Source organism: Perissodus microlepis, chromosome 11 (genome assembly GCF_051167445.1).
Source record: "Perissodus microlepis isolate ML-2025 ecotype Zambia chromosome 11, ASM5116744v1, whole genome shotgun sequence".
NCBI lineage: Eukaryota > Metazoa > Chordata > Actinopteri > Cichliformes > Cichlidae > Perissodus > Perissodus microlepis.
In genome coordinates, this window is record NC_140471.1 from 32,266,408 (window position 1) to 32,294,357 (window position 27,950).

At 40.3% G+C, this 27,950-nt stretch overlaps 1 protein-coding gene and 2 pseudogenes across 1 annotated transcript in view; all 3 read left to right on the forward strand.

Annotated features, from left to right (window-relative positions):
- The first annotated feature begins 610 nt into the window (after positions 1-610).
- On the forward strand, positions 611-5,263 carry LOC146378259 (E3 SUMO-protein ligase KIAA1586-like; annotated as a pseudogene).
- Positions 5,264-5,270: 7 nt separating this feature from the next.
- On the forward strand, positions 5,271-6,483 carry LOC146378260 (uncharacterized; annotated as a pseudogene).
- A 4,241-nt stretch (positions 6,484-10,724) lies between these two features.
- Positions 10,725-27,950, forward strand: part of thsd7ab (thrombospondin, type I, domain containing 7Ab) — a 201,257-nt gene continuing 184,031 nt past the window's right edge. Inside the window, exon 1 of the mRNA XM_084944211.1 lies at positions 10,725-11,680. Within this exon, the coding sequence (XP_084800337.1) occupies positions 11,530-11,680 (151 nt within the window). The 5' untranslated portion in view covers positions 10,725-11,529. The remainder of the gene's footprint in view (positions 11,681-27,950) is intronic.

A 27,950-nucleotide genomic window follows, 5' to 3' on the forward strand; every position in this document is an offset into this window, starting at 1 on the left:
TTTTTTCCCATTCAACCATTGTCACAAAGAATAGATAATTTTGATTGCTTTGCATTATTTTCACATAACTGTACTACACATTGAAATCTCATTACTGTTCTGTGCAACTTCAGCAAAGAGTGTTGGCACACAAGTGTTATGTCCTCAGGATAAACAGGTTAGCCTAAATATCCTTCTGCTTCATGCTTTAGATCTTCCTTGGTAATTTCAATAAGCGCCTGCTAAGCGAGGTTAGATATGTTTTCCCTCCAGCATGTTCTGGGTCCCTAAACCAGGTGGATGTGCCCCAGATGACTGTACAGAGAGATATCAGTCTAGATTGGACATCCCTCCAAATCACTGAACCATCTCAGCGTGGTTCCTGGGACCTGATAGACCAATCTTTGTATTCTGACCTCCTTTGGATATCTGGGGACTTAATCTTACCTACCCTTAAAAGCAGAGTGGGACATCAATTTGCAAAATGCCACTCAAGTGGTTCTTTACCATGATACTGACGTACATAGTCATAGTCTTGGGTTTTGCTGAATTTGTTTTTGCTTCTTTTTTTAATGCGTTTAATTACTTTTCTAGTGCTTGAAGTTGTTAATTTTTGTCTTCGTCTTGATGCATGCTCAATCATCCAGGTAAGTAAATCTCCAGAAGTGGTTTGGAGCCATTCGCCAACTCTCTGTGAATGGTACTCATGGCCATTGATCAGTGGGCTTTGATCAGTGGTTGTTGATCAATGGTCATGAGAATTTGCATAATTAAGATTAAGGAACTGACCTCCCAGTCCATTGTTCCTTCAGTGGTGCTGGTTTCAGTCATTATGCAAATGTACTGTTTATAAGATTGGGGAAACCTGCAGTCAGCTGAGACTGACGAAGTCACTTGGATGAGTGACGAAACGTTTCTCCCACAAAACGCTATGTCCAGATGAACAGAATCAACTTTTGGAGGTTAATTTTTGTCATGTTGAGGTTTGGATTTGTTTTTTGATTTAACGTCCTAGGACCTGGCGTCCACATATGTGGACATCACATTTTGGGTTATTTAGACCAAAATGCTCAATTTTGCTCTACAAGGGCCTGATATCCACTTATAAGGACATTGGTGATTGCAGTTCATGAAGATGGCGCCGGATGTCATGGCACGCCGTCTCTCGGTTCTGCAATGTTTATGTTTTATGTTCTTAGTGGTGTCCCTGCTAGTTTTAAAAACCCACTCCCTGTTGGTGTATGAGCGACAGACACTGCTTAATATCCGTGACTCACTACTGAAGCTCCCCAGTGTTAGCGAGCAATGTGGAGGACTCCCGCCGCCTCTGGCGTCGGTACCGGAGGAACTGCATCGCCGTGATCCCCCCCTGGAATCCTTCGAAACAGAAGCGCTGGAGAAGTGGACGAATGCGCGGCACGTGCTCTGGGAAGCGTGTTCGGGTCAGAACTTGGATGCAGCGGGTCCTTACCATCGGTGACCCTGGCTGTTTAGGACTTTATTTTGGCCTCAAACAGCGCTGCCTTCTTCCTGTTTACCTGACGTCATCGGAGCACGCTCACCCGAAGCTGCTTTATTGGTCGCCATGCCGACAGGATACGAGGGGAGGTGGAGCAAATATGAACAACCTACAAATACTGCCTGCTACCATGGATGGACAGAGAGTTAAATTAGCTCTCTTAAACGCAAGATCTGTATCAAATAAAACTCATGTTCTTCGGGACTTTTTTGGTACTCATAAGCTCCTAACTGGGACATGGCTGCGTGCTGGTGTAGTGGCACCCTTGCTGGAACTTTGCCCCTCCGATGCCAGCTTCTTCAGCTCCCCCAGGTTGTCTGGGAGGGGAGGCGGGGTAGCCTCTATCATCAAAGACTGTTTTAAATGCAAACAGATACAAAGTCCTGGTGTTTTTACCTCATTTGAGTCCCAACTCCTGACTTTAGGCTGTCCCGTGGTTCTAATTATAGTCATCTATTGTCCACCTAAATATAATGACTTGTTTATTTCAGACTTCTTGACATGTTTTATCACTCACTATGAAAGGATTCTTATAGTGGGGGACTTTAATATTCATCTGTGTTGTGAGGATAAACCCCTGGTCAAAGATTTCTTAAATGTAATTGATTCCTTAAACTTCACACAATTTGTGTCTGGGCAAACACGTAAGGGCCACACCCTAGACCTTGTCTTGGGCTACGGGCTGAATGTATCAATGACTGAAAATTGTGTTTTACCTATTGTAGACCACTCAGCAATTTTATTTGATATTTTAATCCCTAAATCTCCAGCTTGTGAGAGGGGTTATATTAGCCCTAAAGCATTGCTGATGTGTTGGACCCTATTTTTACCCAGGAGTTATGTGTGGACACCTTGACTGCGAATCTTAATAATACACTTCTTGAACTACTGGACTCTGTTGCTCCCGTAAGGAAGTTGAAATGTCAAAAAAAAAAAAGAACCCTATGCCTTGGTTAAATGAGGAGCTCTTGAACTTGAGAAGAAATTGTAGAAAAGCAGAGCGTCACTGGAGATCTTCCAGACTAGAAGTATTTCTCCAGGCTTGGAAGGACTCATTGTCTTCTCTTCAATCAGCGATGTCGACAGTGAAAGCAAATTATTTCTCAAATCTCATCATGAGTCATAAACATAACTGAAAACTCCTTTTCAACACAGTGTCGCAACTTACAGAGAGTAAGTCAACTCTCTGCTGTTCTAATTTGATAGCTCATGACTTTCTTACGTTTTTCAGAGATAGGGCTGAAACACTTAGAAATCATATTACTCCCTCCTCAAGCTGTTCATTAGACTACTCAGCTGCTTTGCCTGTTGGTGCTGATAAACTGTTCCGTGACTTCAAGGTTATTTCTCTGTCTGGATTAACTAAGGTTGTAAAAGCAGCTCGATGTACAACCTGTCCTTTGGATCCTCTACCAGCCTGGGTTATAAAGGAACTGTGGTCAGTATTAGGACCCTACATTCTGTTTCTTTTAAATACTTCATTGACGACTGGAGTCTTCCCTGAATGTTTTAAATCAGCTGTGGTAGTGCCAATCTTGAAAAAGCCTGGACTGGATGTTGACATGGTCTCAAACTATAGACCCATCTCACATCTGTCTTTTTTATCTAAAATCTTTGAAAAAGTGGTTTTTAAGCAGCTCACTGAGCATTTGTCAACAAGCAATCTATTTGAACCATTTCAGTCTGCTTTTAGACCAAATCACTCCACAGAAACAGCTCTAGTCAAAGTGGTAAATGATCTGCTGGTAAATGCAGAGAACGATCGCACTTCAGTTTTATTACTGCTGGATCTAAGTGCTGCGTTTGACACTGCGGATCACTGCATTTTACTGGATAGGCTTGAACATTTTATTGGAATTACAGGAAATGTTTTATCATGGCTGAGATCTTACCTGTTTGGGAGGTCTCAGACTGTTAGTTTTAAAAATGATCTCTCCGAGACTTGTGCAGTGAGGCATGGGGTCCCTCAGGGCTCCGTACTTGGACCATTGCTGTTTTCTATGTACCTGCTGCCTCTTGGTGTTCCTTTACATTCTTTTAATGTAACCTTTCATTGTTACGCTGATGACCTGCAGCTTTATTTTCCTTTAACCCAGTGCTTTAAGTGGGCCGGTACGCGCCGGTACTCAGTACCGCCACTTCTAAATATAGCTCTTGAGAGTACCGCCACCTCTCCATGCGCCCAGAACGTGCTTTTAGCGTACCGGTACTCTCATTTGCACATCTGTTATAATCGTTTGGCTGCGCTGCCGCTTTTCAGAGCGCCCTTCACAAGCACGCTTCCTAATTCGTCCCACCGAGAGCAGAGACTACATTACCCATACACCAATGTGTTTTACAAGTGAAAAGCGCATGCGTCGCTTTTGCCGTTGTCATGTCAACAACTCAACGTGGTCCGGAGAGGGTGTGTAAAACGCGCAAACAGCTGCTCGGTTAAAATACAAAAACAATGAACACTTAATATGCTCTCCTGGCTTCAGACTCTGAGTAGTAAAAGAACAAGGTCAGAATCAGAGGACTCGCTGGCTGACACCCCACCAAGCCAGAATGATATCGCTGCAGGTCAGACGCAAGCTAATGAAAGCTGCACTAGTGCTGCAGCCGCGGACGACGGCACTTTTTGCGACGACGAGGACGAGAATGACACCATTTCTACCGATGACAACAGCCGCGTTAGCGAGCATGAGTGGCCAGAATGTTGGTCCCAAGCACAAGTCCGGTATTTCTCCACAAATTACAAGTGGCTGATCAGCAGAAATCAAAAGTTGGGTTGTAGTGTGTGTAGTCAAGTTTGTGCTCGCGTGGACATGCAGCAAGGGCAGAGAGTGTCGCAGGAGTGGAGTGGGTGCTTAATCTCGTCTTTTGGAAGGGACAAGGCTGCACAACAAAACTCACTACGAAAGAAAATAAAAGAGCACAGAGACTCAATTTATCACAAGAAAGCAGTTGAAATAAAAGAGAAGGCAACACAAAATACAATGCAAAAACACATTGAAGATATGAGAAAGGCTGACTACGCTTCAACTTGCAATGTGTTTAGAACAGCTTATAAGATTGGCAAGCATGGGCGTCCCTTTACAGACATGCCAATAGATGTCCAGTTGCAAGTCTTAAATGGTGTCAAGATGGGCAGAGTTTTGCACTCTAATAACTCATGTGCAAATATACTGGATCACATTGCAGCTGAAATGAAAAAGAAGGTAGTCAATGACATAGTGATGAATGAAAGAAAATTGTGTGTGCTCATTGATGAATCCACTACAATAAGTGGAAAGTCTGTGCTTGTCGTGTGCCTGCGGTCAGCTATTTCCAGTGAAAATCCAGACACAATATTTTTTGAACTGATTGAGCTGCAGGGGACCACAGCAAAGGACATCACTGAAGCACTGTTAGGATGTCTTCATAATAATGGCTTTGACCCTCACTACCTACAGGAACATTTGTTGGCATTTGCTTGTGATGGAGCCTCAATGATGCTTGGGAGGAAAGCAGGAGTTGCTGCGCAGCTTTGTTCCAAATTCCCTTACCTGTTTGTCTGGCATTGTTCCAATCACAGACTGGAACTGGCAGTTTGTGATGTTTTGAAGGAGGTAGGAGGAATCAACCACTTTAAAATATTCTTAGATCAGCTTTACTCCCTCTACCGTGCATCACCAAAAAACCAAAGGAAGTTAACCGAGAGTGCTCACAATGTTGGACAACGTCTCCTTGTGATAGGCCGTGTTTTATCAGTGCATTGGGTTGCTTCAAGTGAGAGAACAGTGAAAGCAGTATGGGAGAACTACCAAGCTCTGCAGGTACACTTTACAAGTGCTGCTGCTGATACCAGCAGGGACTCAAGAGAGAGAGCAAAATACAAATTATTTTATAATTTATTTTATATACATTTTGTGTAAAAAAAAAAAAAAAAACTTTACAAGTGCTGCTGCTGATAGCAGCAGTGACTCAAGAGAGAGCAAAATACAAATTAGTTTATAATTTATTTTATGTACATTTTGTTAAAAAAAAATTTCAATACCTTTTTGCACATTTTATTTATGTTCAGTAGCTCTTTCTAGTAGCTCTTTCTAAGGGTATTTTTTCAATAACCTTGTGCACATTTTATTTATGTTCAGTAGCTCTTTCTAGCTCAAGCAAATCCACAAACTAATAAAATGATTTATTATTTTGTATAAGGTTGTCTGTTGACTGTTGTATATAAAACCCATTCAATATAGTTGTTGTTACCTCAGGGGAGGCGGAAAAAAAATAGAGTACCGGCACCTCTTTTGGGCCACTTAAAGCACTGCTTTAACCATTGGAAATTGTGCTGAAGTCTTTAAACTAGAATGTTGTTTATCTGCAATTAAGGGCTGGTTATCGGATAATTTCTTGCTCCTAAATACTGATAAGACAGAGTTGATGGTCATTGGGCCACACAAATTTCAGCACTTGTCCCAAAATTTCATCTTGAAAATTGATGACAGTGTCATAAATTGCAGGAACAAGGTAAAAAACTTGGGTGTGTGGTTCCATGCATTTGTGTCTTCCCGTATTGAATATTGCAATGCTCTTCTTTCTGGCCTACCAAAGAAAAGTTTTAGAGGTCTACAGATGGTGCAAGATGCAGCTGCTCGCATTTTAACAAGAACTGGGAAATTTGAGCACATCACCCCTGTTCTGAGATCTCTGCATTGGCTACCTTGTCAGGTTCGAGCAGATTTTAAGGTCCTGCTGCTCACCTACAAGGCTTTAAACGGATTGGCACCTTCATACCTCTCCGACCTTTTACACCTTTATGTTCCATCTCGTGCTCTACGATCTCAGGACTCTGGCCTTCTAAAAGTTCCTAGAGCCAGAAAAAAGACAATTGGAGAGTGTGCTTTTTCTTTCGTGCCCCGTTTCTGTGGAACAACCTCCCTCAAGATATTCGGCAGGCATGCTCTGTGGAGGTTTTTAAAACTAAGTTGAAGACACATTTGTTCACCCTATCCTACATGTCTTAATTCTATGCCTTCTAGTTTTTAAATTTTTATTGTTTTTAACTTGTATTGTGTCTTTTACCTGTATTGCTATGTATCGCTTTTATTTTATTTATCTCTTTAGTTGTACAGCACTTTGTTTGAAAGCGCTTTATAAATAAAGTTATTATTATTATTATTATTATACTGCTACTGTTCAATCGAAATTTTAAATGAATATCCTCATGTGGCTCTCATTTTTCTTAGAAACAAAAATTAGGTAAAAAAAAAAAATCTGGTAATTCTTTGTTTTTACATTCATCAGGTCCCAATCAGCCCAAATATCAAACAGAAATTAAAAATGCATGCCGTGGAACAGTTCGGGTCTTAGGAGGTTAATGATCATTCTACTAATGTTTAGCTTCAGTTATTATGGACTTATTTGGCTTGTAGTTTATATTAATTTGTTGGGTTTTTTTTTTTTTTTTTTTTAGCTCCCTGCTTCAATTGATTTGCTGTTTTGGTGTTTTAGGTTTCTGATTCCTGGTTTCATTGAGTTTCAATTAAGATTTTGTTTTGCTGCATAATCACAGCTGTGAGGTTTTTGGACTGATTTTCTGTTTTGTGGAGCTGTGTATTATAGTCAAACCTCTCTACTTTGGTATTGTCTGTTCAAAGAACCAAATGTTCCAAATGTCTTGTGGTTTATTCAGATGCAACTCTCTAAACCTAAGTAGTGCTACCATGTTCTTTTTATAGAGAAGAGGCTTTCTCCTGGCTTATTCTTATTGTACTGTCATGAACCTTAATACTTAACATGCTAACTGAGTCCTGCAGTATCTGGGGTATAGCTAAGGTGATGACATGAGCTGGGTTTTAAAAAATATTTTTATTATTATTATTATTATTATTATTTGTTCTCGTCTCTCTGGGCATTGCACAGTCTGACCACAGGGCGAATTTCCTGGGACAGCCATTCCTAGGAAGACTGTGGGATTGGGTTAACACTCACCTGAAAGCTCAAGACCACCTGCCAAAACCTCTGCTTTTATAGAGGTGCTTATGCTTGCAGATGATTAATTTATCAAGTGCATTTGATTAGGAGCACTTGGCTGTTACATACCTTCTTAATTCACGTGGACGCCATAAGGTTGTACATAGTTTTAAGACGCAGGACTGTATGCAGTCTTATAAAAGTTTTCTTTTTCCCATATTTGCCACTCTTGTCATCAGCACAAAGCTCTTTGTCTCACAGGACCATAAAACGTTTCTCCTGACAGTATTTGGCTTGTCCATGTGGGCAACTGTGAATTTCAGTCAAACACGCTCTTAGAAACTACCAGTTGTTGTCGAGCATGACCACTAATGAGAAGTTAAAAGGCTTTTGCCTTATCAAGTAAAAAGACATAGCAGAACCTTCAAAATCACTTGGTAAAATATTTAAGTGTGTATGCATATATTTGAACCCGTATGTATACGTGACCCTGTGTGGAAAAATAAATAATTAAATAACAAAATAATGAAATAAATAAAACCCTTGTTTGTTAAAGTCATTAAAGATGTATGCTACAACCATTCAAGCCCCCTTCAAAAAAAAAAAAAACTTGGAAAAAACAGTTCAAACAAGTCTTTAAAAGCCCAAAATTACCATGAAATTCATGGCCACGATGAGTGGTTATGTACTTCTCACCACAGTCTGTTTATGTTCCACTGTGTGCTGCCCTGTTAAATCGCTCAATGGTCTCGTATTTGGGCATCATCAGAAATGAAAGCTTGCTTTTTTTTGAATTAATATGCATTTGGTTTATCTAGTAAATAAAACAAAACCATCACGTTAGTTTGTCCTGTTTCATAACCAGAAAAATCTGCAGTACTCCTCCCTCAAAAGTTACTTGTTTGGTTCCTCCTTACATAAGCTTTACTGTAAAGACATTGTCACTGCTCTGTGACATTTCTTTGTACTGATGTAATGAACAATTTAAAAAGTCTAATGATGTTACAGCCATACACATAACAGAAAAAGTTTTCTAAAGGAGGCCTTTAACGTCTGCTTTTGTATTTATTGCCTTTTTCTGTCCTTATTTCCAATGGGGAAACAATGCACTCTTAAGAACTAAGCGATTCTGGGAGCCTCTTTGTGAATCTACTAACTAGGTTTATGCTCCCCCTCAGCTGCCTCGGTCTAGTAAAGACGAGCTAAAACTAGGATGACAGGTTGGCAGTCCTCAGGTCAAAGCCTGTCAGTGAGGTGTCCTGACACAGTCTCAGCCAGGTCAGACTGTCAGAGGTTGAGACAGTAGATGAAGATTATCTTCGACGGATGAATTCTGCCTCTTCATTTTTGCCACTAGACTTCCTCTTCCTCCACTGTAATCCCTGTTCTTGTTTAATGCATTAGACAGAAAGGTACACAGACATTTACTTTTCTACTTTGACAACATGTAAAGAGAAAATGAGTTATGAATAATTATCTGTGTAAACTGAGATGGAGCAGCTTACTCTTCTTGACTTAGATGATCTTTTTGTTTGAAGACAAAATTAAAAACACAAATTTGGTACATTAATGTAATGTTTGGTTTGTACATGCAGGCTGCTGTTGTTTTTGTCTTGTTCTTTCTGGCTCAAATTTTTAGAGCTCAGTTGTGCTCAAGGTGTGTGTTATGCTGATATATACAATGATACAACCAGTGTTGGGGTCATTGCTTTTCTTACAAGTAATGCAGTGAAAGTAATTTGTTACATCGCTTCCTCGTTACTAAATAAAATGACCTGAAACGCAATGTCTTATAATCACCAGATAACAATATAAACCTTAAGCTACAGTGTCACACAGCAACACAAATCCATATTCTAATGAGGACATACATAGATTCTTTCTTTTAGTTTTTACGTGTGATCACAAAGCAGACAACGCAAAGCACAAAGACTTCAAAGCAATCGCTGCAGTGATTCTACTTTAGAAACATGAACAGATAGAAATGGAGGCTGCAGCCTGACTGCTCATTGGGGCCTTTGTTACCTGTTAAAGATCCAGCTCTGGCTGCTGGGCTGGGGTCTGCATGTGCTCAGCTTTAACATCACTCTGGGTTCTTGGTTAGCTTCAGCTTGGACTTTACTATTGTGCTCTTATGCAATAAAAATAAAAGTAATGTCCGTTCCTCAAAAGCTGCTTCACCGCTTTCCTTCTGCCACAGTTATTTCTGTATAATGGAAGAACCTTTGTAATGTGACAAATGACATAATTGTAACTGTAATATAAGTATTGAATTCATGGTAGTACAGTAATGTACTAAAAAAATTAGTGTTATGTAAATGTAGTCTCTGTAAGTCAAACGCTCAGGTTTCAGACTGCACTACATGCTCGATTAAAGACAGCTTTTTTTAGTCTTGGCTCTGTTTGATCGCGGGCAGAGAGGATATCTTTAATACAGCTCTGGCTTTGGGCACAGAGGACCCACCAACCTGCTGTTAAAACCTGATTTTTGTCAGGGACAGCCAATCAGATGAGAGTTGGATTAAAACAGAGGGTGGCCCTAAAGATAAGTTAAAACAGCTTATTCTGTAGAGAGGACAAACTAAGAGGCTGCACCAAGATACTGTATGATAAACGGATTATTTTGAACAGTGAAAAAAGTGAATGGATCTGGAAATGAACACTACCGCCTCTCTGTAAAGGTAAAACCTCACCACATTGTATGTGAGACTTGTCTTTATGAGCCAGGAGGTTAGCAACTTATAATTGCAGCCTTGACTTCCACTGACATAGTTAGCAGAGGATGGTGCCATTAAAATGAATCAAGCAGTATCTTCAGGTGATGTTTCCTGGATTTTTTTTTTTTGCTGATGAAATTCCTCATGGTGGTGCTCTTTTCTTTGTCTATTCAGCCATGGCTGATAAAACTGCTCATTGTAAATACCCACTTACATGTCCCATCTTCAAAAAACAAATAAAACTTCATATCCTGGCCACTACAAGAATTTGAAAAAAGGAAATAATAATTGCTCCTCTTGCTCGAAACATTTCTAACATTTTTTAAAAAGCCAATATGTTTATATATCCAGCTATTTCCATTAATTTTTGTGGACAAAATGGGTAATAAAAGTCTGTAATTCCACTTATCTGTTCTATAATTTCACTTTCACAGCCCTTTCACACGGCCACAGTTATCACCTCGCCCTCATCTTTCACGCGCTCGCTTCCACTCTCCTTTAGTGTTTTGCTCCTCCTTGCTCCCCCCCCCTTCCACTTACTCTTGCTCTGCATTAAACCCAGCTTGTCTCTCTGATCCCGGGAGAACTGCTTATGGGAGCTCCTTGGACCAGTGTGAGCCCTGCTGGTTTCCAGTCGCCTCGCAGCACTGCACGTGGAAGAGGAGGTGGAGGAGGAGAGGGAGTATTTGTCCTTGTGCCCTAGGCAGGAGAAAGAAAACAAGGGGAGAAAAAGGAGAAACTGAGGCAGAGAAAACAAGGAATGAGCTTGTTAGAGATGCAGAGTGTAAAAATAAAGGGAAAGTAATGCAGAGAGATGAGAAAAGATGAGGGCAGGGGAGAAAAATAGGAAAAAGCCAGAAGTAGAAAAGGAGAGAGCGAGCGCAGGGTGGCGGAGGGAGAAGAGCAAATGAGTGAGCGAATAGGAGTGGAAGAGAGAGAGTGAGCGAGAGCAAGTGAGCGGGAGGGAGGCGTACAACACTGCAGACACTCGCCCACTGTCACTGCTCCACAGCCAGAGGACAGAGGCAGCAGCGGCAGCAGAGGAAGCGGATACGATGGAGGAGGACGACTGTACCATCCATCTGCAGCTCAGTCCCCGTCACTGACAGCCTCCCTCTGGGACCATCCTGCCAAGTTGGGAACAAAACTACACTCCTGTCCTTCACAACACCAAGTACTGGACCCTCAACTCCTGCAGGAGCACTGTGCACAAGATCATCATTATTTTTCCCGCTCTTGCACTCCCGCACACTTACTCACACACCTTCTCTCAAACTGAAGCACACTTCACTCTGCCTATTGGACTAGCGAGTTTTTTGTTGTTTTTCATCATCGCTGCCTTCCGAGCTGAGTGGATTTACTTTTATCCTGTGGAGGACCATGGGGCTGGGGTGGAGGGGTACAGGAGGGGCCATCCAAAAAAGGACAGAGGAGAGCTGGTACCATTTGGTGGCATTGCTGCTGTTGTGTGGTTTCTGGGAGGCTCACACACAGACAGATGATGGGAAGTCTGTCTACTTCTGGGAAACAGGTACTGCTAAACCACTAATTAGAGATTAAATGTGATCCTTTGCTTTACATATGGAGTGTTTATGATAGCTGCTGATGTATTAGTGTGTTGCTTCTGAGTGTGGGAGGTCACATACCGTAGCTGCGCCAACAGCACAATCAGTCAGATCTTATCGTAAATGTTTTCGAACTCATTATACGTGGATAATGTGGCATGAACAGGGTGATAACCGTTTTATGGCACGTTTTAAATCTATGCATCATCGGTGGAAATAAAAGCTTCTTAGATCTAGTGCAGAAATGTTCTCATGACTTATTGGGTTTCAGAGATCTAAAAGGCTTCCAGATGACACACTTTGGCTGTCTCAATTTTTTTTTTCGTTGAGGTTTACGCTGCTGAACTTCAAAGATGCATACACTTGAAAAATGACCCAGAAATCTACAGTAGAATCTCGCTTCTTCGTACTGAATCGCATGTGGCACGCAGGACAACTATGATCCATTTTTCAATAGATTAGTTTCATCTCCCTGAGTCTCAGGTGATGCACTGTTATTGAAATGTTGCTGTTGTGTTTTACAGCATGCAGATGATTGATAGGCACTGCATCACTATTGCGGTTGGCAACGGGTTTGATGCTGCTGATACAAAATCAGCTCTGAATATGAGGGCGTTGTGTGTTTTTGAGGCTCACGCATGTAGAAGATTATAGATTGATGAGTGGGTACAGTAGTTCTTATCTTTACACGTGCTTGTTCTCTACACTGAATCTAGCTGCACTGAAATGTCTATCAGAGACACATCTAAATATTGAGTGCTGTGGTGAATTAGATCCCCATACTTGATGCTGAGCACTACTCTAAGGTTTTAGAGTACATATCGTGCACTAGGTTCAGATTAACACCGATAACTACTAACAGATGCAAAAATTAACCTTTGCAGTCATTTTTAAAAACATCTAGGACATCCTTTAAGGCACAAATTAAATGACGATCGCTTCATTTCCCAGTTTGATGCTCAGGAGATTTAAGGTGTGCTCTTCTCATTCAACGTTTGGAAAAGTTTTATTTTCTCAATGCCGGTACAACTTTGTCATCTCTCTCAAACTCAAACGCCGCCACTCTGCATGTCCTGCCCCGCCTTGCTCAGCACCAGTCCCCAGTTGACGTATCCCACGTCTCTCCCGTGGTTCTGCATCTTTAAAGAGGATGTAGCTGAGTAAGGAGATTAAAGGAGCAGGGATTTAACAACCCAGGAAAGACAGCCCAGGGAAGAGACTTGAGAAAGAGAAAGGCAGAGTGAGCACTGCAGGCAGAGAGAGGGACTAACTTAACCTACATCTACCCTACTGTAGGTCATAATGATTATGCCTCTCTCCCACGCTACAGCACCTTTCTCCCACACTATACAAGCTCCTCAACTGGAAAGCTCTAGGCTCTGCGCTTTGAAATGTAATCCAGTGTTGGGAGTTTGTTCACTTCTTCCCAAATAAAAGGTAGTGCATTGATTTCAGCCCTGGAGTGTTCTTTCTTCTGAGTCTCTTTGGTTTGACAATTGCCTGCAGAGTATTAAAATCACATAGGGCAATTTACCGCTTTGGATCCCGGTGCTTTTCATCAAAATGTGATTATGTTTGTGCAAGATTTGCATACTTTTTCTTTCCAATGGAAGTTGTTTTTCCCGTTATTTATTTATTTATTTTTTTAAGAAAAGAAACGCAAAATACGATGATGTTTGTGCACACTTGCAGAGTGTGCAGTGGAGGGAATATTCTTGTGGCAAGCAATGCTCTGATGTTTTGCATATTGATGAGTCTAGCTGAAATACAGCCCCTGTCTTCAAAACTGTGGGGAATTGGGCCTGCATTGCTTTTATTGCCTTCTGTGGAAATATGATGTATCTCTTTTGGAAGGTGAGACAGTTAATTGGTGATTTTTTTTCTTTTTTCATGGAGAATACTATTCAAATGAAGCAGATGGAGACAACAGGATCCTCCAGCAATTGCAAGTGATATTTCTGCAGGTGGCGTTAGGATAGCTGAAGGAAAAAAGAAAATGATTATAGCCACCATGAGGATGAGGTAGTGATGATGGTGATAATGGCATACCACAGATTTTCTTGGGCCTCTGAGTGTTTGCTGGGAGTTTGCCTTTGTCTCAGATCCTGTTTTCATTTTCTCCCTGTCACTTTCTCACAACTGTGCACTCCTACTACACTTCTTCCTTTGCATCTTTATCACTTTGTTTCCCTGTCTAGCACTCAGACCATATTTTGCATTGCTTTTTTAAGAGCCACAGCCCAAACAATAAAACAATCAAATATGATGAAATCTCAGAGAAACTTATTGTCACGAGGTAACACCAGGATGTCAATCTATCTATTATAAAACCCCCCAACCCACCCTTGCCTCCACAAACACGCACCGCAGCAGGTGCATCTTCCCGATTCAGTTACAGTGTGTGTGGTTCATTAGACTCAGTTGTTGAAGCAACTAGGTTGCCAGGTTTGTACTGTCAAGACCTCCCATGTTTGCCTGAGGACAAGGCACTTACAGGTGGTGGAGTATTACGTACTGTAGTATCTCGATATCTTGAGCATCTGCCTCACTGTAAGTGCTCCTTACACATGGCTTTGAGGTTTGATACTGATGCATGTTAATGTTCCAGTGGATCCTTAAATGCATCAATTATCCACAACATTAAAACCACCTGCCTAATATTGTGTGATCTGTCTCAACCCGGCAAACAGCTCTGATGCATCAGTGTATGGATATGGGACATCTGGGGTGTCCTGTGGTGCTTGGCATGGTGAATTTTTGGATCTTGTAGGTTTTGATGTGGGGCCCCAGGGATTGGGATTATTCTGGCGTATCCCACAGATGCTCAATTGAATTGAGCTGTTTGAAAGATGGGATAATGCTTTTGTGGCTCATTGTCATGTTTCTTGAGCTGTTCCTGAGCAGTTTTGTGGCATGGCTGGATGCCGCCATCAGAGAAGCAGTTGGTCGACAAAAGTGTTTGCAAAAGAAATCCACTTGTATGGACGTCAACAGGAAAATAACCCTCAGTACAACATGATCCCCATTTTGTAAATTATGGCAAAAAAGATGATAAAGCAAAGTGTAAGATGAGGAAAGGTGGGAATTCACACACCAATGGGTGCTGACCAGTTACAAGTAACGTGTTACTGTAATCCGATTACTTTTTTCAAGTAACGAGTAAAGTAAGGTATTACTATTGCAAAAAAGGTAATTAGATTACTGTTACTCTCCCGTAAGCACGCTGCGTTACTGCGTTACTAAAACCGTGATTCTTTTTGCGAGAGTGTCTCATGACAATGACATAAGCGAGTGTGATGTTCGTGGCAACAGCTGTGTGCAGATCAACAATGGATAATATAACGAGTGCGGCAGAGAGTATGAGCGTGCAGCGTTTAAAGCGTGGAAGTACTGACCTTACTTTGAGTTTGATTCTGTAAAAAGTGACAAAAATGTTAGCGTCAACTGTTCACTGCGTGGGAAGAAAATTCTTTTTACAGCGAAAAAACCCCTAAACTTCCGAGCAAGCACCGACAGTACGCTGCCACGGGAATGTGAAACTCCCAGATCCTTCCACTGACCACTACGACACATGTGCACCAGGGCAAACCTCCGCCTGCTCCACTCCTGCTATACAGGTGAAAATAGAGCAACAGGACCGCTGAGTCTTTGATTTTATTTATTTTCTGCTGTGATTTACATGCATTTATTTGAAAGAGTGAGTGTAAACACAAAAATCTATTTTATTTCATATGCTGGAATGTGCAGAAAATAGGTTTAAATGTTAAACAAATTTCTTCCAGTCAGAGAATGTTGCATATAATTTAATGTTTGCTTCATGCGTAAAGTTAAAAGATTAAAACTAATAAAACTAGTTTCAAAAAGAGACTTTTTCATTTGATTACATTTTATATGATGGATTATGCAGAAAAAATAGAATTGGGCTGAAAGATCTATTGCTTTATTACCTATTCAGGTTGTAAATCATTTTTTAAAAAGTAACTAAGTAACTAATTACTTTTGAAAATAAGTAATCAGTAAAGTAACAGGATTACTTTTGGGGGGAAGTAATCAGTAATTAGTTACTGATTACTTTTTTCAAGTAATTTGACCAACACTGGTGCTGACACTGTAGCTACATCAGTCGTTTATATAGAGGTCTATGAGTCCCATGGATGCTCAGTTTGATTAGGATCTGGAATGTTTGGAGTCAATGCTTTTGGGATCTTTATGTATTCCTAAGTGGTGTTAGCTGTAGCAGGGTGCATTGTCCTGTTTGGAGAGTTAGCCATGGTCAGAGTATCTTTGCCCTTAGTGGTTTGGTGTGGTACATATCAAAATAATGTCCATACGAATGCTACAGTAGGACCCAAAGTTTAGCAGAAGGACATCACATTGTAACAAGATAATCATGACTTGTTAGTGCTTTTAATGCTTCGGTTTCATAAAAAGCACAAAAAAAAGAAGTGAAGCTTACCTTTTAAAAATTAAAAATGTACACCAGCAGGTGTTAATTCATTTATCAGTCTGATCTGACAGCCTGATCTTATCACTCTTGATCAACCTTCTACCTTTCCCGATTGGCCGCTCGTAATCTTTCCCGGAATCCAGATTACGTCACCTCTGGATCCTGATCAAGCCAATCCGCAATTACCTGCCATCTTACCTCATCAAGTTAAGTCACACTTCACAGCATGTGCCTCTCAGTCACAGGCCTGTTAACTCAACTGAGACATGCACAAGCTCTCAACTAGCTGCTCTTATATGTCGTTTGCCATTTGTGTTTGTGAATACAGTCAATCAGAAAATGAAAAATCTTGTTCAAATTTGCATTTTAAGCAACAGATCGCTTCTTTTGAGACCTTATGCCTGGACAAAGTTTATACACATAAAAGCGCAGCAGTAGGTCTTCTTCAGGCTGCTGATTTGGCACCTGTTACTCTACATGCTCCTCACAGAGCATCAACAGTTAAAAATTTGTTTCCTGAGCTGTTAACTAACCAACCTCATAAAACAGATGCTTGAAAGACAAAGATATTGACAGAGATATTGATACCATAGGGGTGTCAACTTGGAAGCTGGGGGGACACCACTGGCCAGATCCAGTATTGTTATATCAACCCACGCCAGTTAACACAGCTGTCATCTCTTTGCTTTCCCCTTCACTCATTTACAATTTCCCTTCAAAGTAGGGGGGGGGGGGGGGGGTTAGGTCTGCATCCCCATTTATTGACCAGTGACCTGGTAACACCTTCGTACATAATAAAACAACTACATGCCCATCTTGATGTATTGTTTGTGCAGGGGGGAAACTGGCAGATTTAATGACATTTAACAAAGTTAAAAACAAAGTGGGTGTTGTAAATGTTCATTACTAAAAACTGATAATATAGCCCATTTCTAAGTGGTTGCTAGGCATGTATAATTCAGCTTTTGCAAATATAAATAAGATGTTATTGTGAAATTAAAATGACACAGTACTTTTATGAGGTATTGTGGGTGCTACAAATTGCTAACACTAGGCCGTTTTAGCCCATTGTTAGGTGTGATTGCATCATATACAATTCAGTATTTTGTGGATCTAAAGTAAATGTTAAATGTGGTTAAATAGAAGTGCTATGATGCCTTTTATAAGGTGTTATACATATAAAATGTGCATAAATCTCTTGGGCACTAGCTACTTGCGAGCTGTTTGCTAGGCAACATGATGTTGTAATGTCAGGTAAGAACCTTCAGGGGCCTAAGATGTACCTGTGTGCCAAGTTTGGTTGCTCATTCCCTGATGGTCTAGGAGGAATTTGTAGAAAGAAACACAGACAGATTATGAATTATCTTTTCTTTTCTAAAGTCAAGTTGTTCTTTTTTATTTCTCTTACACAAAGTGCCTTTTAATACTTGGATATTAATTTCGTTTTTACTTTAGTTACTTGATACAAGGTACCTTTCTTGAGAATGCTAGCATCTATCGGCCTGTACATTTGTTGGACCTGCTTCTCTAATGACCTGTCAGTTTCCAGAACCAATGCAGGTTTAGTCCTACAAAGTATCATCCAATAGGGATTATTCTGGTTTTCTGCTCTGTGACGTGCTGCAGTGTGTCAACACATCTCACCCATGTCACCGTTCAGGACACAGGTGCAGGGCAACTATTGCTGACAGGCCATTGTTAGCTGAATACATTCCTCCTTTTACAGAGCCACCAGCAGTGAAGGATGTCATCCTCACTCAGGGTTGTTACTGGCTCTCCCACAATCACCTGCTATTATGGTGGACCCACTGAAGAGGCCATCCAGGAAATTGAGGGAGAGCGGGTGTGACAGGTTCACAAGTTCACTACAGCATGTGAAGGGCGTTACATAGAGAACAAAAAAATCCTTTAGCCAAACTGATAGTGGTAACCAAAGATAAGAGAAGATTAGTTTAAGGGGAACTACTTGAGATAAATGGAAACAAAAGAACAGTGATCTTTTTCAGGCTGTTTGCACTAAAAAAGCAGACAGTTCCCCTCTAGCCTTATCGTCTGTTAAAGCAACACATCTGACATCTTAGGAAGGTTATATTTATATTCATGTGCAGTGGATTTGGCTACATTTTCCCATTTTAAACTTCTTATTCTGTTTTACTGGCATACTTGATTGATTCATGTCCTCAAATCACCTCAGCATCAACCTCACAACCTTTCCAACATCTAAATTAGAGCCTGTTGTGTCTGTACTGCCATGGAAATCCTTTGCCTCAAATAGCTATGTGCTAATACCTGTGTACCTGTATGATATCTACCAGTTTTCTTTTCATTAAGCCGGAAACAAACAAACGTCTGAGTAAATAGCTGTAGCTGTGATAGCAGCAGGAAAGTGACTGGCATCATCCCAAATGAGAATATCCCTTGGAGACTTCCACCTCATTTTAGCGAGTGCATTACAACGTGACCCTCAATGACCCTAATTAGCATAGCACCTGACGGCAGACAAGGATCTGGTCCATAATTGGCCAGCCAGTGTTAAAATTCCTTCGCAACAGGCAACAAATTTAGGCCACGCATATAAATTAAGATAATTTCCTTGGGAATTTCATTTTTCATTACAGAGTGTGCCAGTGGGGTTTATTTTAATTCAGTATGCCCCTGTTTTTGTTTTCCTTTTCAGTTGGGTGAGAGTGAAAATGGAGGGTAATTGTGTCTGTTGTGCATCTCGCCCTGCAACCATCAGAAAATGAGCACTCAGCAGCTTGTGGAAACAACAACAGCCATGTGGCCTCAGCATCTTTATGCCTGAAAGAGGATGGAAGCTATTTTTCAAAGTTACGTTTAGTCTCAGTGGAAAAAGACTGAACACAGCTCGGGCTCAAATGATCGGCACTTTACTGTCATTGAAATGACACAGAGCTCAGCAACAGCACTCCATGACATTGTACCTGATTTTTTTTTCAAAGCATTTGCAGCAAAATGTGTCACGTTTGACCCACATTGATCTGTTTTGTGGCTTTAGAGATATTACCCTACTACTCTCCGCTCCAGACTGCTGTGCTTTTAGAAATTGCCAATCCATCCAGTGGAGAAAGATGCCAAAGAGATGCCAGAGTTTGTTTAATCTAAATGGCAGAGCTTACACTAAGAACTGGCTTGGCTATTACTGATATAGGAGGCACGGCAGGATTAGAGATTACACTTCATCCAAAAAACTTTATTTAGAGTAAGATAAGAGGATTCCCACTGCTTTATTCCACCCTATTGAAATGGCTCGCAGCATATTTTAGATGCAGTGCTTTGTCATTCAACCACCAGAGTACTTTTTGCATGGTCCTGAGTAAGCAGATCAGTGATAGATTTATGTTGCGTAGGACTGTTATCTTTCCGATTATCTGCCTTGACCTGGTATATCAAAGTGGTATGTGCTGCTATGAAAAGATTAGAAAGTGAGATAAAAAAAATGAAGACCTTTTTTTAAAAATTGGTACATTTTCTTGTGTGCATTCTCAGTTTTTGCAGTGAAACTATTAACTATTATATCCTCACTGTTGCAAAGTACATATAACATATTACAGTATCCATCAATAAACACTCATTCCAGTCCCAGTTCATATGCAGGAACAACCAGTGATGTACTGACTTTTGGAAGGAATGTGGTGGGGAGCGACAGGATCAGAGGCTAGAGGTCGAAGGCGTGTGGATATTAGTTCAGTCTCTGAAAAGATGTGGTTTCCCTGTATACTCATGTGATGCGCTAATAGCTCAGTCACACTAGAGTTTGAGTATGCAACACCCTCAACCTCTGGATACATGGTGGGATGCAACATGTCTCCACATAACTTTCAGACAGATTGACAAATGTTTGCAAATAGTTACCGACTAATTTATTCATGCAGACAGATTTAACACGCTGCACTCAATCAGAGTCAGTCTGCAGTGATCAGTGCAGTGCATCTCATTGCAGTTGAGAATGCAACCAACTCAAGTGGCTGCATTCTAGTTATATTTCTATATAAAAGCAAGATTCCCAAACAGTTTGTAGTAAAACTGCAGAGACAACATCACTGTTTATAGAGCCTGGACTTCATATGATTCAGTTAATGTGAATTTCTGTGTATTTTACAGCAACAGATTTGAAACAGGTGGCAATTACAATTTTCTTTATCACTATTAATTGCTGTATTGTCACAAAATATTGCATGTAATTGTCAAGTTGACCCCCTTCAATCACAAACTTATAGCAGACTAATAGAAGACTGACTCCATCTTATCTTGCAATCAGTTGCTGTCTTCAAAGCTGGTGCCTGACGGCAGCCACCAATTGCAAATGGTGGCAGAAAACTGGTCTCCGTCCTCAAGGCATCCATTTGAAAAACAAGAATATTACAAGTTCCTTGCAAAAAGTTGTAATAATTTTGGTTGTGCCATGGTAGTATCATAAACCAGAATCATAGTTCCAGTTTTAAATATCCTCAGATAAACCGTTTGATCCAAACGTCAGGAAAAAGCTGACAATGTCACATTTTATTCCGAGCATGTCAACAAACATGCTAACATCCTGGCTCTGTGGTCTCTGATTGTTTACACATCTTTTTGGCAGGTGATTCACTCAAAGTCCCACGTCAGACTGTTCAGAGGAAACATTTTAAACTAAAATCATGTTGGCAATTTCATTCGTTCACATAATCCAATCAAAACACCCCCATATTATAAAGAAGTAACAAAATGTTCTCTATAAATTGAACATAGTCTTGGCAGATGAGCTGACCTCAGAACAGGCTGACAGTGCAGGCTTAGCTGATGCACTTGCACGCATCCTACTGGCAAATCTCACTCAGGGCATTTAAGCTGCACACTGATTCACAACCCATCTCCACCCCTGCTCCTCCCTCTCATGCTGTGTCTGACTTAATCACTGTTAATGTCTGATCTTGCTGATGCTTGCTCTGGTCAGTACAGGGGTCGTTCTGCTCTTGTCCCCACCCAATCATATACCCAGCACGTTTTTTTTGCTTGACATTCTTCTCTCGATTGGGAATGATTTGCTTGTAATCAATCTTCAACACAAACCTTTTCTATCTCAAAAGTCTAATAAGAGTGTGCAGCCCAGATGAGTTAAGAAGTATGCCGAGCCAACATCGAAATCATATCTGTAATTTAACCATAACTAGTTTGTTTCTTTGATTATAATGATTCTGATTGAAATACCGGTAAACTTAAACAGAGCAGCAAAGCAGAAACATATTCCCTTCTTTTTCCGTCCCACTTGTTTTTCTCCTGAGTTTCCCCTAAAATAGTAGGTTTGTGTTTTTCTCGTACAATGGGGTCGTGTCCCTTTGGTGTCTCTTCCCAAACAAGGACTTAAATCTCCACTCAGCCACAAGTTGAAACACAAACAAATAACCGGACCCATATTGAGGAAACCAAGCACTCTCGTGGTCAGAGAGTGGCATTCAAAACAGGCCCTTGACTTCCCAAGAGGCAACGAGGCAGCTTCAGTGGGCTGAGAGGAATTGCAGTATCATCGAAGAAAGCAGTGACATTTACCTGAAAGGAGCCTGTGCTGCCCCCCCCCCCGATGCTATTCTAATAAAGCTGAAGAGATGTAGGTGGCTTGGAAGTAAATATCCTCCTGTCTATCCAGCAGCTCTGTCATTAATCCTTCATCTCCCCCACTGGCCATCCATTTTTATTGTTTTTTATCTATTTATTTTTTGCTCAGCCATGAGGTAGTCATGTCCCCACATTTTTTTGAAGATAAAAGCTTTCTTTTCCATGGCGGTTTGGGTGTTTTGCTCCCCAGTGGAAAAAGCTGATATCTAACTGTCATAGATGGTCTGAGAAGCACTCACTGTTGCACAGCAGAAAGATTATAATTCATCTGTAGATCATGTAATGAACTGTACACAGACTGCTTTAATATGCAGTGCAGTTTAGAGTCATATATCAAAGCTACTAAATCGGAATATAATGAGAACATTACATTAGAGTATTGAGCTTCTGTTGTTGGTTTGAAAACCGCACTGCATTTGAACGCCATGCTGTACTTATGCAGTTTTGACCACATTTATGAATGCTTTGCCATTTGTTTCTGGACCATGTGTTCTGGGTTTATCGAGTAAAAATGGTGCAGTAATTCCTCAGAGTGCATTAAGCAACGGCGACAGAAAAATGGCTTCAGGTAATTGTTTGTGAGGGTGTTCTTCAATCCCGCTTTTGATGTTGTTTGTCTGTTGAAATCTGGAAATCCTGCGTTCTCGTCTGTTTTAGTTTGTTTTCATTTAGTGTGATAAGCTGAAGGAGTAATCAATCAGCCACAACATTAAAACTGCCTCCCAAATATTGTGTAAAGTTCGTCGTGCTGCTGAAACAGCTCTTAGTCATGTACAGTACATATATTGGACATGTAGAAATGTTCTGTGGTCGCCAGCACAGGGCAGATGTTTGAATTTGGAGGGTTTTTTAGGTTTTTAGTTTGGGGAAAGAGTTTTCCCATGTTGTTGCTTAAAGTATTACAAAATTTGAAGTTTACTTTGTAAATCCTGGTGCAAAACAGCAATAAAGCAGGCCTGTCATATGACTGACAGGTTGCTGCCATATGCATGTGCGGTCCCTCATTTGGATTTGCCACTTGCTCATCAGATCTGGGCTTACTACACTGACATAGAAGCAAAAATTCTCAGCTCGTGAAATTAAGACAGAGATTCACCAACCAACATGCAACATACTGAGGCCAAGACATAGGAGCCCATGGATGCTTAACTGAATTAGGGTCAGGGCTATTTGATGGCTTGTTCAAAACCTTTGGGCTCTTTGTCATGTTTCTTGAGCCATTCTTCTTTAGTTGGAGGCTTCTGTTGGGGTTTTGTTTGGTCTTTGTGTTTAGGTGGATCTCAAGTAAGATCCACATGAATATTAGGACAAGGGGTCTTGGCAGAACATTCTGTTGTAACGAGATGATCAGCGCTGTTCACTACACCTTCCAGCTGGTTTAATGTTGTGGCTGAGGGGTGATTAAACCATGATTAAACCATATTAATTAACACAAGAGCAGTCCATGTTAGCAGCTCTGTGAGGATGTAATTAGACACAGCAGTGCTTGGATATATAATGCGTTCACAGTAACAAAACTAGTGCAGATGATGAGCAGGTATAATTTACCATAGCTTTTCAATAGCATGCTCACATTAAAGCACTAACTGTGTTCACAGCAGAGGGAGATGATGGGTTTTTTTTTTAGATGTTTGTAGATAAATGAGACTCTCCAGCCTGCAAATAACCAGAGTAACTTTAATTAACTGAAAGGGTGTTAAAGAAAAAGAATTGCACAATACTGATGGGGTAAAAAAAAAATCTAACAAAATCCTAAAAGAAAAGCACAAGAAATTCTAGTAAGGAGTGCAAGGGACAAACAAAAGAGCGCAAAAATGTGATAAAGAGAGAGACAAGATTATATTTAGACTCTGTGCTGATAAATAAGAGAAACTAGTGGAAGCAATTAAGAAATTATGGAGAACCAGACAAAGACGGTAAGTAAAACAACACAACACGAACAATTACTGGAAAAAAGAGAATTTACAAGCAATGGGAGAAACAGCAGAAGTAGACAAACACTTTGAAATTTGGCAGGCATGAGGAGGAAGAGCCATGAAATAAATAGAAACCAAAACCTCCAAAAAAATAACTCTTCTGGATTTTTTTCTCCATAAATTTACAACACATATTGACCAGAAGGCTGTATTTCATAATAAGGTACTAAAAGTTTATTTGAGACACAAATTTTGTCACCAGCTTATTGGAAACATTTCAGTGTTTCCAACATTTCAACTGAAAGAAAAATCATGTTTGAGTTCAGTAAATAAAAATGACTGAATCACATCTATTAAGATAACATAAGATAATTCTTTGTTGTCATTGCAGTCATACATAGTACAATAGTACAATGACACTACGTATTGAGTAGATGATGATATATTTCATTAAATTTGTTAAAATTAACTTCATTATGAATGTCTTTTTGAAAGTCCCTGCTGCATCTCTCACTGATGCTCATCAGGAAAAGACAATGTTGCTTAGAAAACACCTAAAGAGACCCTTCACCATCTGAGCACAGAGGTCTGATCTGGTATTGGTGCATTTCAGGAAAATTGATCAAATGTATTAATGGTGGCGTAATTATAAATATTAGTGTCTTAATTTATCACCTATCTTTTTTTGTAGTACAGGCTGTCTAGGAACTATTATAGATAGGAAGTTCCCATATTTGGCTGGCTCTCTTGCTTCATGGTACAGCCTGAGGAGTTGTGAAAGTCATGTTGAATGCGTGTACAAAATATTATTGCTACAAAATCCAACTTTACACCAGTGCTAGATAAAAAGTTTATCAAAGTTATTACAAAGTATCTTGAGGGGGATACCACTTTTTATTCCACTCAATCAAACAGTTGAGACGTGTTACATGCTTGGCTTTAAAGCATTGGAATGAAATAAAATACTAATTTGACAATGTAAACTCAAGGGGACAATGAATAGTGAAGGTTTATTTTAAACTGCATCATGTTTAATAAACCTGTCCTTTTCACTTTGCATTCCTATTGATTACTGCTCTTTACACCTTCAGTAGGCAGGTCTCATTAGTCTCACATGCACAGTTCAAGAACAAATTCAGCTAGATATTAAAAGTCAAGATGGAAGTAAACCTGTCAATACATTTGATTGATTGTATTGATCTCGTTTGCCTTTTCTCTCTTGAAACTGCTCCTGAAATTGATCTGCATTTACAGCCCTTTAATGCCAGGGAATACGTAGTGCTGACAAAAGTGTACATGTAGAGAGAAATTGGAAAAGGTGGTTAAAATGCATAAGGAGAAAATAGAGTAAGAGATCACTTAAGCACATTTAAACCCTAACATCAGCATTATAGGCCTGGCATTTGTAATGAAGGAGCAAGAGGGAGAGGCTGACAGGAAGTGTAGAGGATTTGAAGGCATCAAATATCCATAGAAAGGAATTTAGCTGGAGAGAGCACACCTAACCGTGCTTTAACATTAGTATCAACACAATAAGCCAGAAATGTATAATGGTAAAGGGGCAGAGAGAGTGATAGAGTGGCCGGCTAATCACCAGTGACAAGCCCCTGGATTAGAGGGAGGGGAGCAGATGGCCTGAGGCAGGGCAAGGCCGAGCACATATGAATATCCCAGGAGGCTGAACAGGCTCTCGACCTCCTCATGCCTAGAGCAGACATACATTGTGTACACAGAATATTTGTCACTGTTTTGGTGGTGGTGGTCACTACCAACCCCCCCACCCACTTAGACATGTACAGTGTGTACAGAGAAGATCTGCCACATAGCAAATCTGAGAAAAGCAAAATCTTTCTATATTAGGTAGCCTTAATGTACGGTGACAAAGATGTCACATGTTTTACCATTCAGGGCACCAAAGGATAATTATTTATGTTTTGCAATTAAGCTAGCTAAATTAAAAGAGATAAACTAAGTCTAAAGTGCAGAATTAAATAGCGCCACCTTTTGGGTTTAAAAAGTAAATGCCATAAAACGACATGCTTACAGCCTGATGCACTAAATAGTTTTGCTCTCCATAGCCAATTATTAGCCTATTAAAATTAATAAGGTTTTCAAATATACTATGAACCAAAAAAATTGTTAGATTTTCAGTTGGATAAGTGGAAGAGAATGGATCGATGTTTGATCCTTAAAAAGAGACTTTCACACATCAAAGTTGACAGTTTTTGGAAGCATTACTGCGCTGTAAAAAGAAAATGTTGTGAAGGAATTGTGTGATAAATCCCCTCAAGTGACGTCACTCCAGCTGTCAACAAATAATGCTGATGCCTGCAAATGTAAAAATTGGGAAAAGGGACTTCACTGGACCTCTGTGGCTTATTTCTTATTTGTGCTCGAGGCTACCTGCTGCTACTCGCATAATACACCCAAATCACCGTCCCAGGTGTTAGCTTAGGTGCATTGTGGGCAATAAAATCACACATGTAGCAACCACAAAGGGCAGCACAACATCTCATCTGCTACTTTCCCCAAAGTGCACCAGAAGCGTTACTGGTCGTTCAGACGAGTTGAGGAGATACTGTATATTCAGCAAACATCATTAAGCACCAGTGGATTTATTCAGCAGCTGTATAGCCACTTTAAATAAGAACTTTTATTTATTTTGTGTTGTTATTTAAATGGAACCAATTATGCTGCTGTCGCACTAGAGTTTAAAAATTCATATTGAACAGAAATTCTCATTAACTACTTGCATTCAGATTCAAGACTGAACCTCATAAATCTGAAACTGATACAGTTGCTGCTAGATGACGATATAACTGCAAAATGACATAGCTGCTTGGCAGCCTTGCTTTTATATGGGAAATAACTAGAATACAAACTGTTAGCAACCAGCTGAGTCCCCATTATAACTAGGTGCTGATCAGAGCAGGCTGATTCTGTTTGATTGCAGAGCCATCATGGCAATATGTCTGCATTTTAAATTAGATGGCAATCAGACTGTGATTATTTGGAGAAAGGTTTCCCACCACCAGGCGACCTGTGCATTTGCCTTGTGATCAAATGTGGTTGCTCAGAGGTTGGGAGAGTTGCACACTCAAACCAATAGATCGCCAAATGGGAAAAATTTCAGTGCAGTCACATCTTACAAGTAGGTTACAGTCCTACAGTCCTACTTTAACTCTCGAGTGACTGAGGCATAATGATTCTCGCTAGTTTTTTTGCAGCATACACAACTTTTGGTGGCCTGCCAAGTTTGATAAGGCAAATGTTTATCTTAAAGTTTATCTCGCATGTGTCTTCTAAAACTTCTTTAATATCATTATTTTCTCAAAGTTAGCTTATGCGTGTATGTACAGATACATGCATAAAAAACTCAATGAACTAGGTTATCTGCTTTTAAAGGGTTGCATAACTAAAACTACACCCTTGAACATCATCCAGCTCTTCATCCGTGTATTGATTTAAATCTCTATTCATCTGTTTGTCCATTAGCTTTTTCCTCTCACTACCCATTGTGTGGTGGGTGTATAGCGTGGGCCTGCACTCATGGGTGTCACTTCAAGCACTAGATCTCTGGCAGACACTTAAAGCATTACACACACATGCACAGTAATGCCACACTTGTAATCCACAGAGACAAAGTTGGCATTTCTCTTTAGCACAATGCGGAACGAGGCAGCTTTTTACGAGTTTTAGCAGTTGCACTTGGGAACAGAATTCTTTAGTGGTCACACCTCCAGTTATATGTAGCTCGGAGCGAACATATGACAGATTGTGAGAGAGGCTGTCTCCCTTCAGTTTTTATCCCGTGTCCTGTGTGTGTGGAAGTTAGTCAAGTTAGTCACTTGGTGAATAATTGAGAGTACGTTTAGAGAAACTTTCCCTGCATCAACTCAAACTAAAAGCTGCACTGGGCAATATTTTATCTGCAGACAGTGACCACCTGTCTTAAAAGGCTAGAGAAATGAATAACATCTAGAGTCTTAGAGTCTAAATGTTGTCAATGGGGATTGGTTATTTTTCTGTTTAATTTACATTGGTTTTTTTTTTTAACTGATTAGCAATAAAACACAATTTCCGTCATCAATAACTGCTTAAAGACATTGACACTACCAGTAATCAAGGATTGTTTCTTTGTGTGAGCAGATATTGCCAGGTTCAGTTTCACTTCTTTCATTGCTAATTCCCACATGCTACACAGACATCAGTTTACATCAATTCACATTAACAGTCTTTACTATATGAAGGTGCTTTACA